This window comes from Sinocyclocheilus rhinocerous, unplaced genomic scaffold, assembly GCF_001515625.1.
Source record: "Sinocyclocheilus rhinocerous isolate Xijiao unplaced genomic scaffold, SAMN03320098_v1.1 scaffold939, whole genome shotgun sequence".
In the NCBI taxonomy this organism is placed as follows: Eukaryota; Metazoa; Chordata; class Actinopteri; order Cypriniformes; family Cyprinidae; genus Sinocyclocheilus; species Sinocyclocheilus rhinocerous.
Genome location: NW_015665397.1, coordinates 434,866 through 447,402, shown reverse-complemented (window position 1 = coordinate 447,402; position 12,537 = coordinate 434,866). Strand labels below are relative to the sequence as shown.

The window sequence follows — 12,537 nt, the reverse complement described above, 5'->3', positions numbered from 1 at the left end:
TGCACAAGAAAATTAAATTGTGTCATATGTTATAGGGACTACTGAACAGACATTTAGAAGTTGATTTTAAAATGCAAAGTAGCTATTTAAAATAAAAATAAAGCTATGTAAACACTTGCATTTTTACAACACTATAAGTGTGTCCCATCAGGTAATGAAATGTTCTACACACTTGTGGTCTTCATCCTCACTTGAACACTTGGGCCAAATACAGGAAATACATCATATAAGTAGTCAAGTGGTCAAGTGTAAAGAATGCAAGTGTGGGTATTTGGACAAGGCATCTATCTAGATCCCCTGAGAGGAAACCGTAACCGCTCCCCGACAGCAAATTTGAATTAATCACATTAATGATGACAAATTACCGTTTCAATTTCAAAGACAAGCACTCCCTGCAGGCCAGAGATAAAACGATGTACAACAGCCTTTTAAATCTGACTCGGTGAATACAAATATCCTCCTGTCTCATCAGAAAAAATGCTTTTGAACTATGATTTTAAAAAATAATATTTAATTTGGCATCTCATCAGCAGTGCAGTTGGCAGAATCTGCATCCTAACAAAATAAATAAATAGCAGTTCCGTGACCAATGATACCCACCCCTAGTACTGGTTTAACAGTAGGCTACTATCCATCAATACTCTCATACAGGCCTACAGAAAAAGAGGAACGTCAAAAAGCTCTTATTAACATTTCTTGTCAAACACATGTCATGTTTAATTGGCCTGTCATTGAAAATAAAGAGGTACTTTTTCGCCTTCTAGTGTTTAAAAACGAGCATCACAGTCAGTCTCACGGAGAGCTGAACTAAAGCGCACCGCTGCCACCCAGCGGCAGACTCACGAATTACAGTCTGCGATTTCAACGCCAACAAACACACAAGACTACATATCATCAACACGCAATTAACACGTAGTTTACATGCAAATCTCAATAACAGACGCATTTTTAAGCAATTAAACAAGACTTTTCATTTGCAAAAACTGCAGACATAGCCTATTCCTCAAACCCATGCAGTGCACTTACGGCGTTCTCTTGTGCGTGCTTATCATCAGACAGTTCTGGCAGTTAATTTAGGGAATTAAATAAACATGTACTTACAGAATTCATTATGGATTCAGCACACAGATGTGCATTCATATTGTAATCCAGTGTGAATTCGTTATTTTGGCCTTTGTCTCAGATTTATACTGAAATGTAGAAGTAGAATGCGGCCTGTATGTGACTGTGGCAGGCGGTCTGAAAGTTGTTTCTAATTGGTCAGGAAGAAAGGGTCTAAATAATTATTCTCATATTTTAATTCTTTCTTTGGGCCAGGGTTAAAAATCTATTAACATTTCTCAGTGTCATTATTCCGCGATAAATTCTCAAGTCTCAAGGGGACATTCTAAAACGCTTAACGTGGCTTAATGCATTAAAACGGTGTTTTAAAAAGACCAAACTCAGTAAACACATTGTTAATAAAGTATACTGTTTACAGACAAGCAGATGAGCATAGAATAAGAACGCAACGCGTGAAGTAGAATGCGGCCTGTATGTGACTGTGGCAGGCGGTCTGAAAGTTGTTTCTAATTGGTCAGGAAGAAAGGGTCTAAATAATTATTCTCATATTTTAATTCTTTCTTTGGGCCAGGGTTAAAAATCTATTAACATTTCTCAGTGTCATTATTCCGCGATAAATTATCAAGTCTCAAGGGGACATTCTAAAACGCTTAACGTGGCTTAATGCATTAAAACGGTGTTTTAAAAAGACCAAACCCAGTAAACACATTGTTAATAAAGTATACTATTTACAGACAAGCAGATGAGCATAGAATAAGAACGCAACGCGTTTAATTACGCGTTAAGCGTTTTCCTCCCATAGAAAACCGTTATAAGGAAAACGCTTAACGTGGGTTAATGCATTAAAACGGTGTATTAAAAAGACCAAACTCAGTAAACACATTATTAATAAAGTATACTATTTACAGACAAGCAGATGAGCATAGAATAAGAACTCAACGCGTTTAATTAGCCTACGCGTTAAGCGTTTTCCTTATGTGAGGAAAACACGTGACTAAATGCTTTAAAAAAGTGTTTTTGAAAATAGCAAACTCAATAAACATTAATGTTTAATACCGCTACAGTTTTCGTGCTACGCAAAGATTTTGCCCTTACTGCGATTAATTGGCTCCTTAACCGCAGACCCCTTAATTATGTGCATATTCTGGTCACGTTTCAAACAACAAAAGCTGAGAATTTATTTATTTGTGTTACCACGTTGTATTTGCTTCTTGGTGTCTCATAGGGAACAGCTGTTGATGGATTTCTTGTACACTCAAAGCAAAGGCATGTTGAGTTGCATTCCCATTACAAAAGTTTGTCTTTACACAGATAGGCTATATAATGTGCCTCTGAATCGTTTGCTGCTAACGTAGAGAACTGATGAATAAAATTAATTAGTCGTGCAGAACTTTATAATGCTAAACGAATGACTTGGTTTATTATTCGGAATTTGAGAATTGCACGTTTTCTTAACTTCTATTCTGTGTACAGGTCATATAACAATTATTTTTAACATATTGGCTAGCATATAAGTATTTATTTCATATTTGTGAATTTAACATTTATGTACTGTTTTGGCGTTCTGCCACGTAATTTGACTCCAACATATATATATATATAGATTAAGCTATATATTATAGTTTCATGTACACATATGAATGTCATATAGGCTACTTCAAATTAAAAGTAATTGCTTTCGATAGATAGATAGATATACACTGAACAAAATTATAAACGCAACACTTTTGTTTTTGCCCCCATTTTTCATGAGCTAAACTCAAAGATCTAAGACTTTTTCTATGTACACAAAAGGCCTATTTCTCTCAAATATTGTTCACAAATCTGTCTAAATCTGTGTTAGTGAGCACTTCTCCTTTGCCGAGATAATCCATCCACCTCACAGGTGTGGCATATCAAGATGCTGATTAGACAGCATGATTATTGCACAGGTGTGCCTTAGGCTGGCCACAATAAAAGGCCACTATAAAATGTGCGTGCGTGCAGAACTTTATAATGCTAAACGAATGGCTTGGTTTATTATTCGGAATTTGAGAATTGCACGTTTTCTTAACTTCTATTCTGTGTACAGGTCATATAACAATTATTTTTAACATATTGGCTAGCATATAAGTATTTATTTCATATTTGTGAATTTAACATTTATGTACACTATATTGTTTTGGCGTTCTGCCACGTAATTTGACTCCAACATATATATATATAGGTATTAAGCTATATATTATAGTTTCATGTACACATATGAATGTCATATAGGCTACTTCAAATTAAAAGTAATTGCTTTTGATAGATATGGGGGCAAACACAAAAGTGTTGCGTTTATAATTTTGTTCAGTGTAGTATCTGATCTAATGGTGTCATTATCAATATAAACATTACACTCATAAATATGTCATAGCCTAGTTTATCTATATTAATAATATATTTGATATATATGGAATATATATATATATTTTTTTTTTTTTTTTTTTTTTTTTTTGAGGGTTACAGTTCAAATTCAGTTTTAATTATCAGTGAAACCTGTACTATTTCATTCACTGTGTTAACACATTTCATTGTGTTGTTTCAGATTTGCTGCCTCAGCAAGAGCACATAAGACATTTATGGTAATCAATGCAAGCAACAACTAACCGGTCAACTGACTTTGTGCATTTAAGGTGGAACCACCATCTGCAAATAATGCATAAGATATATTCATCTCTGTGCTTTGGGTCACCCGTACAGGTTGATGATATGCAGAGTGTCCAGTCTTTGCTGTCTGTGCGGTTCCGCTGTAGTCTTTTCAAGGTACTAGTGTAATCTGCTTTGTTTATAGGTACTCTTTCTGTTACTGCTTCATATGTCTGTACCGTTTTTTTTAAAGCATTGCAGTTTTTCCTGTGAGATTCCTGCCCTTCTGAGGCTCATATTTTTCAATAAGGGAATGGATCCACATTCTTGCCTTCACGCTGTTGACTGGACCGAATGGTGTGTTGTCAATGATAGCACAAGCATTCACAACAAACACACCGCAGTCATACCCATTGTCTTGTTGTGGAGTATTCACCACATCTGAAATTTTCCAGTCAGACGCCTGAAGGTTTTCTGTTGCTGAAGTGAATATATAAGCTATGATTTTCATTAGTGTTGGTGGAGCAACATGTTTCAATGTTTTAAGACTGTGGATTGAATTGAAGACTGAGATCTCTCGCTCTCTGAAATTTGCTGTGGCAAGAACCCAATGATAACCACTGCCAGAAATATAGGTGTTGAAGGGAATTATGACTAGATCATCATAATTTAGAGCCCTGTTTGCAGCGCAAAACTGCAAAACTGGACTAAAGTCTCCTAGGGCAGCTAGCTGGTAAAGGTATGTGGGTATGCATAGAAATGAGTCTGACTTTTTTTGTTGTTGAATGAACACATTAATTGCCTGCTCAATTGATTCTCCTTCAAGCCAGGTCTTTGGAGAAAGACAGCGGCTTCTGGGAGAGACCTTTTTCCAGTCATGAATGATGTCGGTGATGCACATCCAAGAAGCAAATGAAGCCCCTGTACCGTTTGGTGTGGACACTCTGGAAATGTGTGGTAATAGGTGCAGACTGTCGCCATTTGAAAGCCCAAATTGTTGTCCTCTTTTTCAGCACCTGGCTGTGCTGAAACATTAGTGTAGCTATTTTAGAACACACTTTCTGATCTGTATTTTTGTCATTTTCAGCATCCAAAGAAATTAATGGCATGCTGTCCACCAAAGAGTCTGATTCATATGAGCACACAAACTGGCAAGTATCTTTTCCAGCATCAGACTGTGGAGGCTCCTCAGACAGATCAGCTGTATCAGAACACTTATTCTGCTCTGTTTTTTCCTAACTTTCAGCATCCATAAGAATTGGTGGAATACTGTCCACCAGAGAATCAGGCATTGAAGACAGGAAGGAGTCTGGTGCCTGGCTGACCAAATAATCATAGTCTTTTTTTCCGGCCAGATTTTGTTTCATTGCCTCTCCCTCTCTTCCGCATCACAAAGAGGCTGTATGTTCATTTTGTAACTAAGTGAAGTCCTGTAGCCATTTCTACTGCAAGTATGTGGTGGCATTTTCCAGTGCTGGGACAAGAGCATAATGCACCATTGGCAGTATTTCGAACTACTGAACTGATTCGTTTGAGGGACTTTTTACGACAAACACTCTCAGTGGTGTATTTAGACTCACAAGACCCATTTCAATGACTGTCTTGGCCAAAGATGTCTGAGATGACAGAAGTTTAATTCCTTCAACTTTGCACGGCTCATTTTCTGTGTTGGCCTTGATCCTTTAGATAATATCTTCCAAAGGAAGAAAGAGGGCATTTTCACATCTGTCACTGTTTCAATAAGCTTCTGCTTCATTGCATAATTTCCCGAACCACATTTTGCCCTCTGAAATTCAAATAAGAATTATGACTGCATGTAGAACAGTGAAAGCACCATTGCATCCACTGGAAGTTCTCGAAGGTATCATAGCGGGCATCAAACTCTTTTGGACAGGAGGAATCAATAAGCTGCTCAACATGGTCTTTTAGGACCTTCACATCATCCCTTCCCCCCAAAGGTTTAGACTTTTTTATGTGATGGTCATACAAATAATAAGGTTGTCTGTGGTTTCAGAAATTATTGTGGATGTATAGGCTATATACAGAAAAAAGGGGCCAAAATTGTACCTTGGGGTACAACAGCTTAGCAGTACTCTTAAAAGGACATATTTGTTCCTTTTTTACCCCTAATAGGTAGGCCTACAAATTAGTACCTTACGAATTACTACTCTAAGGTACTAATTTGTTCCTATTAGGGGTAAAAAAAAATAATAATAATAAAAAAGGTACAAAGATGTCCCTTTAGGAGTACTGCTACAGTGTCAAGCTGTTGTACCCCAAACGGTATAATTAATTTTGGCCCCTTTTTTTCTGTGTGGCCTGGATGTGTGTGAGATTTCCCGGCTTGAAATTGCGTCCCAGTCCGGCCCTGTTGTCTGTACATAGAATGATTTAGTAATATTTTTTTTTTACATTTTTTAGAGTTTGGTCTTTTTAAAACACCGTTTTAATGCAGTAAGCCACGTTAAGCGTTTTCCTTATAACGGTTACTATGGGAGGAAAACGCTTAACGCGTAATTAAACGCGTTGTGTTCTTATTCCAGGCTCATCTGCTTGTCTGTAAATAGTATACTTTATTAATAATGTGTTTACTGAGTTTGATCTTTTTAAAACACCGTTTTAATGCATCTGAAATTTTCCAGTCAGACGCCTGAAGGTTTTCTGTTTTAATGCATTAAGCCACGTTAAGCGTTTTTCGCGTTTTAGAATGTCCCGTTGTTCTGACAAATAATTCTACCTATCAGATTATGCTACCAACACTGTATTTATCCTACTGTAAGGGTAGGTTTAGGGTTGGGGTAGGTGTACATGTTAATAAAGCATCACACCTTATTAATATCATGCTGGAAGCAAAATCTGATAGGTAGCACTTTTCGCTACCTATCGAAATTAAAAATCGAATTATGCTACCATCTGTTTTAATGGAAGGTAGCAAAATCTGACAGTGTAGCACAAAATGTCAGAACACCGTCTCAAGCACCCATGAAGCAGCATGGAGACTTCCGTCGTCACATGATAACTGTTACTTTTTTCAGCGTTGGTCAATCACCGCATCAATCAATGAATCAATCGCTTGTGATTACAGATTAATGCATGGCTGAATTCGGAACTGCATACTAGTATATAGTCACACTTTTCCTATTTTTTTATTTTTTTATTATTTTTTTTTTACCATATCATTCTATGAAATAAAGTAGTAGGCGGTTCCGATCAGCATTTGAAAATAATTGGGGCTGATTTCTAAACGACACAACGCCAAAAATCAAAGAATGTTAATGAATTAAGAATACATGGACTGTAAAAGCTGTATGGACCCAAAGCAAAACATATTTTGAATTTACAGTAATACAGTATAAGATTGATGTATGTATCCAGTAGATGGCGGTATAACCTAGAAATATTATTGCATTTGAGCGTAATCAGCCTCCTGCTGCGTTTACAGGCAGCCAAGGTGAGTTCAAGCTGTGAGTTTAAAGGTAAGATAATAGAGTGTAAGTAATGCGTGATTACAGGCTTTCCCGCTGACTGATTCAACACACACTTTAAAACCAGATCTGTGCAAGCAAACCTGTTCATGACAGAGCCCAGAGCAGTTTATCAAACATAAAATACATGCAAAACCGTGGAGAATGAATTTCATGCATCAGAGAGGCTGAAATTGAAAAGTGAAATTGATAGAAGTGAACAGAGTGCGCAGCGAGTTTTACAAAGCGGTGGCGAGGGAACGTTCACCTGCAGCAGGTGAAGATGATGAGAGTTTCTCCATGCTGCGGGAACGGAACACGCTGGGTCGGGAATCATTAAAACCAGCAGAACCGAATTCAACCACAGAGATGGGAAATAGCCTATATAGGAACAGGTTCGAGTGTCTTAATCTTTCAGTCATAATGAGTTCAGTAAAACGCGTTTTCAAAGAATTCAAGACATTGACACTCACAAAAAATTAATATTATTATTAATATTACTCACAAATAATTAATATTACTAACATGTACCATGGTATTTTTAAAGGACCCTATATAGGCCTACCTATTATATGTAGTCAGCCGATCATTATTGGAAAACAAACCAATAATGACCAGCTGACTGTCCTTTTTACCACCCACTTGCCCATTAGATAGATGGACAGAACGATAGATAGATAGATAGATAGATAGATAGATGTAGAATGATATCTATCTATACACACACACACACACATTGTGGCTGTGACCTATATATACACACACACACAAACACACACGTTGCTGTGACCTTTGTCATGGTAAATTTATTTCAGTATGTTTTTGCTTTCTATAAATATAGAACACACACACAAACACAGAGAGAGAGAGAGAGAGAGCGAGAGAGAGAGAGAGAGAGAGAGAGAGCTGAGTTAGCTGGGTCTGGATGATATCTGCCATTGCCAGAATATTTCCTGAGGTTAGTGCACTTAAAAGGCAACAATGCAAATACAACTTCACACACTTTCAATGCCAGGAAGTGAAATCACACCACAAACACACACAGACACATATGCTGTAAAAGTCAGAGGCGTGATGTGTTTGCGTCCCTGCGGGGATGGACATAAAACACACACACACACACACACACACACACATACTGGATGGACTGTGTCTGCTTCGGCTCAGGGCTCCACAGGGAGATCTGTGTACCATCTGAATCTGAGGAAATCACATTACTCCAGAGTCATCCAGTGTGTGTGTGTGTGTGTTTTCAATGCAGCACTTATGGCCTGAAGTCACACAAGCAAATACATTCTACATAAGAATGGAAATTGCTTAGTGAATGTATGTACAGTATGTGTACAGTACATGGTCACATGTCTCTTTAGATGCCGAAGACTTTGCCTGCAGGTTTACAGCAAAACACAGCGATTGTGTGTGTATGTACACGTGCAACGAAACAGCTTTAGGTTTAAAGAGAATGTTTAGATTTTCAGATTTGCACATGCATATGTTTGCATGAATTTCCACAGGAAAGAAGAATCACAAGTGAGATCTCCTTCATCTCATCAATGAAGAGCATCTGAAGTCTCCTGATGTTTCTCCTGAGAAAAAGACCCCGGTAATCCCTCCTGTAGGGTTTCAAAGGAGATTTTAGCATCTCAAACTCGATCAGATTTGCCTGTTGCAGTCAGGTCAGAGATCACACTATGAACTCAAACATTTCTCATCAAATGATCTGAGCTGCTCTCCACATTCATTTTATAGCTCTATACTCTCACTGCATGACAAATATTGACTCATTTGTGTCTGTTTTTCAAAGGAATTATAGGAGAAACGTGAAGCTGATGCTTCAGTGAATCTTAAAGGGTTAGTTCACCCAAAAATTAAAACTCTGTATTACTCACCCTCATGTCGTTCCAAACCCGCAAGACCTTCGTTCATCTTCGAAACACAAATTAAGATATTTTTTATTAAATCTGAGAGCTCTCAGACCCTCCATAGACAGCAACACAACTGATATGTTCCCAGGTCCAGAAACGTAGCAAGACATCGGTAAAATAGTCCATGTGACATCAGGGGTTCAACCCTAATTTTACGAAGCTACGAGAATAAGTGGAAGCAAGCGCATGCATCATGATACTCTCTCCACAATGGCGGTGCACCGCTGCAGACGGGATGAGGAGGAGAAGAATTGTCGAATAAAGCCGTTACTTTTGTTTTCTTTGCTCACAAAAAGTATTCTCGTAGCTTCGTAAAATTACTGTTGAACCACTGATGTCACATGGACTGTTTTTTACAGATGTCTTGCTATGTTTCTGGTCCTGGGAACATTTCAGTTGTGTTGCTGCCTATGGAGGGTCTGAGAGTTCTCGGATTTCATCAGAAATATCTTAATTAGTGTTACGAAGATGAACAAAGGTCTTACGGGTTTGGAACGACATGAGGGTGAGTAATTAATGACAGAATTTTAATTTTTGGGTGAACTATCCCTTTAAGAGCTCCATTATGTCTCTTCAGTTCTAAAAGGGCAACACATGGGGCATCTGATTTTAAGAAGGTATTAGTATACATTTAAAAAATGACAGATTAATAAAGGCTTTAGAAGTATTTTTCTTTGCTAGTTCATGTTAACTAATTTAATAAGAAAATGGAACTTTATTGTAAATTGTTACAATTTGATGCCTTTGGTTTCTTTTTTCCAAAGTTTTTTTAACCCAGGGTGTGTGTGTGTGTGTGTGTGTGTACTGTATTTTGTGTTTTCTTTTAGTTCTGTTTGGCAATTGGCAGTAAAATCAGATGGTAAATCAAAGCAGTAAAGCTATCACACTATAACACACTACAACACACACACACACACACACACACACATACACAAGACCACTTTCAAGAACACACTGAATGTGTGATCGCTCCCCATAGGTCTTTGCTCACACATAAAACACACAGTCTGCTTTTGTAAACAACACCATTACCTCTATTTCTCCCTCATGACACTCACTGTGAGTGTCATGGCTCAGAAACACATACATAAATAGTCACAGTTTTTTTCACCAAACAGCCAATATAACTACACTGTAAATATGAATGTAAATGACACGCATGAGTTCATCAGATGTCCTGCAGGATCTCTAGACACCTCAAATATCCATATTGAGACTCAAAGAACTTATAAATCAATAGTCTCAAGGCCTTTCTTTATGATGGGCTTCTTACTGGAGGAACCACTGATGGTCTTTGGAGTTCTTGCAGAAAGTAATAGTTCATCAGGTTGTCTGATCTTTATTAAAGGTGCTTATAGAGGTTCTGCAGAAGGATCTATCTGTGCAATGATCTGAGGAACAAATAGTGCCACTATAATCTTTTCATTTTAACACTGAAAATGTTTAGAATCAGATGTTTCTGTACTGTTATTGCCATACTCTTAATATTACTAAACGAATATTTGATTTTAAAGAACATACTAAAACATCTGGTGCAAGATTTACTTAGAAACTGTTTACAAACGGAAATTGCTAGTAAATTTCACTAATAATTACAAATAAGGCAAGCAAAGCAGTGAATTAAACATGACATTTTTAAATAGAAAGACTGAAATAGTATTTTCTTGTCTTTTACACTGTAGTTCACCCATCATTTCACCCATATTTGAGTTATGTGTGAATTATGTACACATTTTCATACCTTTAATGAGAGTTCCCGTCACCAGTTTGCTCACAGACAGAGCAAACTTCACTAACCCATGTTTGCAGCGCCTGGCACAGCCGGACATCCTCACAATTTCACTTGGTGCGAGCTGCTAAGTCCAAACCAGTTCAACCAATATTCAGCTCAACAACAGATCGGACAGTCAAGGAACAGAGTAAAATGGGACCATCAGCAAGGAGAACCAAAATCCAGGACCTTAGAGAATCAACTGCAAGTGAACAAAAGTTACATCCACAAACTCAACTGAAAGGAAGCTACAGATGAGACAAGTGTTTGATTGCTTTCTACAGGGTGAAATCCTGTTCTTTCTCCAGAGAGCTCAGTTTCCGCTCAGATAAAGGATGCACAGAAATCAATGAAGGAGCCAGTCAATGAAACACCGTGAAAATACTCCATAAAAGTTCAACTTTGGAAAAAAAAAAAACAGGAACTTTGTGTCCTCGCTTCTCCAAAGAAAAAGTGCAAGAAGGACAGGAAAGAAGAGAATGATTAATTAAAGAATGTCAGAGTCCCTCTGATGAAGAGTGATGATCAGCTGCAAACTGACGCACAGCCTGATTTCATCCGCTTTTATTCCCACCCCCTCTCTCTCTCTCTCTCTGTGCTGCAGAGCACCGTTTCACTTCCAGCACTGCTGTGTGTGGACGGTTTCCTCCGAGGCAAGACGGCTCTGTATTACTGTATGTGTTTTCTCTACCGTATCGCCTCCCTCTCTCTTACATGCTCTGCCCCTCTGCTCTTCTCTACACTCTGCCCTTCTAAACCAAGGTATTGCATGGATGAAGAATATTACTGCAGTTACACCACTAAAATGATACATATTGTATACTGCACTGTAAAAATAAATAAATAAACAAACACAGACCTGTCGATGGACTCTGTTAGTAGCCTATGCAAATCAGATCAGATTTACAGCAGGAATGTCAAAGCATAAGTCTTATCTGTACCAAAACTGTATGAATGAGTGAGTGATGATTAGGAATAAAAGAAAATGCCTGTGACAGTGCAACATATCTGTTGTTCAAATTACTGAATACAATTTTAAGTCATCCCTCAAAATCAGTAAAATGACAGTTACTAAAAAGGCTTGTTTTGTTTGTTTTATAGAGAGCTTGGTTAATCAGGCCAATAAAAAACTCTTCCTTTTTATTATAGAAATGTGTAATTTTATTACAAATATATAAAACTGATTCGAAATCAGTTAAAAACCATCACCATTTAGCGGGAAACCATTGTTTTGAAATGGTTAAAATGTAACAAAGCCTCGTTTGCGAAAACCACATGATTTTAGCTGTTTGATACGTGCTCCAAATCACCTGTTCAAAACAACTGATTAGAAAAGGTTTCGAAGCTTCATGAAGCAGCGTTTCGAAAGCACCAATAACTAGTCACCACTTTCTGTCACGTCAAAAACAAAACATAAATAATATTCTGATCTGTGAAGCTGTTTTTCTAAATTCCTGAGTACGGTGGACCAGTAGTGCACAACACAATGCATAGGACAAATTTGGTTGTGCTGTGCTAATTTCGTTGTGTTGTGACTTGTTTCCATTGTGTTGTGCTAATTTCACTGTGTTGCGACTTGTTTCTGTTGTCTTGTGCTAATGTCATTGTGTTGTGGCTTGTTTCCACCGTGATGTGCTAATTTTGTTGTGTTGTGGCTTGTTTCCATTGTGTTGTGCTAATGTCATTGTGTTGTGGCTTGTTTCCA

At 37.7% G+C, this 12,537-nt stretch overlaps 1 protein-coding gene across 1 annotated transcript in view; it reads right to left on the bottom strand.

The window, feature by feature from the left end:
- LOC107731362 (Kv channel-interacting protein 1-like) overlaps nucleotides 1–11,081 on the bottom strand; it is a 47,462-nt gene extending 36,381 nt beyond the window's left edge. Inside the window, exon 1 of the mRNA XM_016542422.1 lies at nucleotides 10,803–11,081. Coding sequence (XP_016397908.1) covers nucleotides 10,803–10,890 — 88 coding nt within the window. The 5' untranslated portion in view covers nucleotides 10,891–11,081. The remainder of the gene's footprint in view (nucleotides 1–10,802) is intronic.
- Between the last annotated feature and the right edge of the window lie 1,456 nt (nucleotides 11,082–12,537).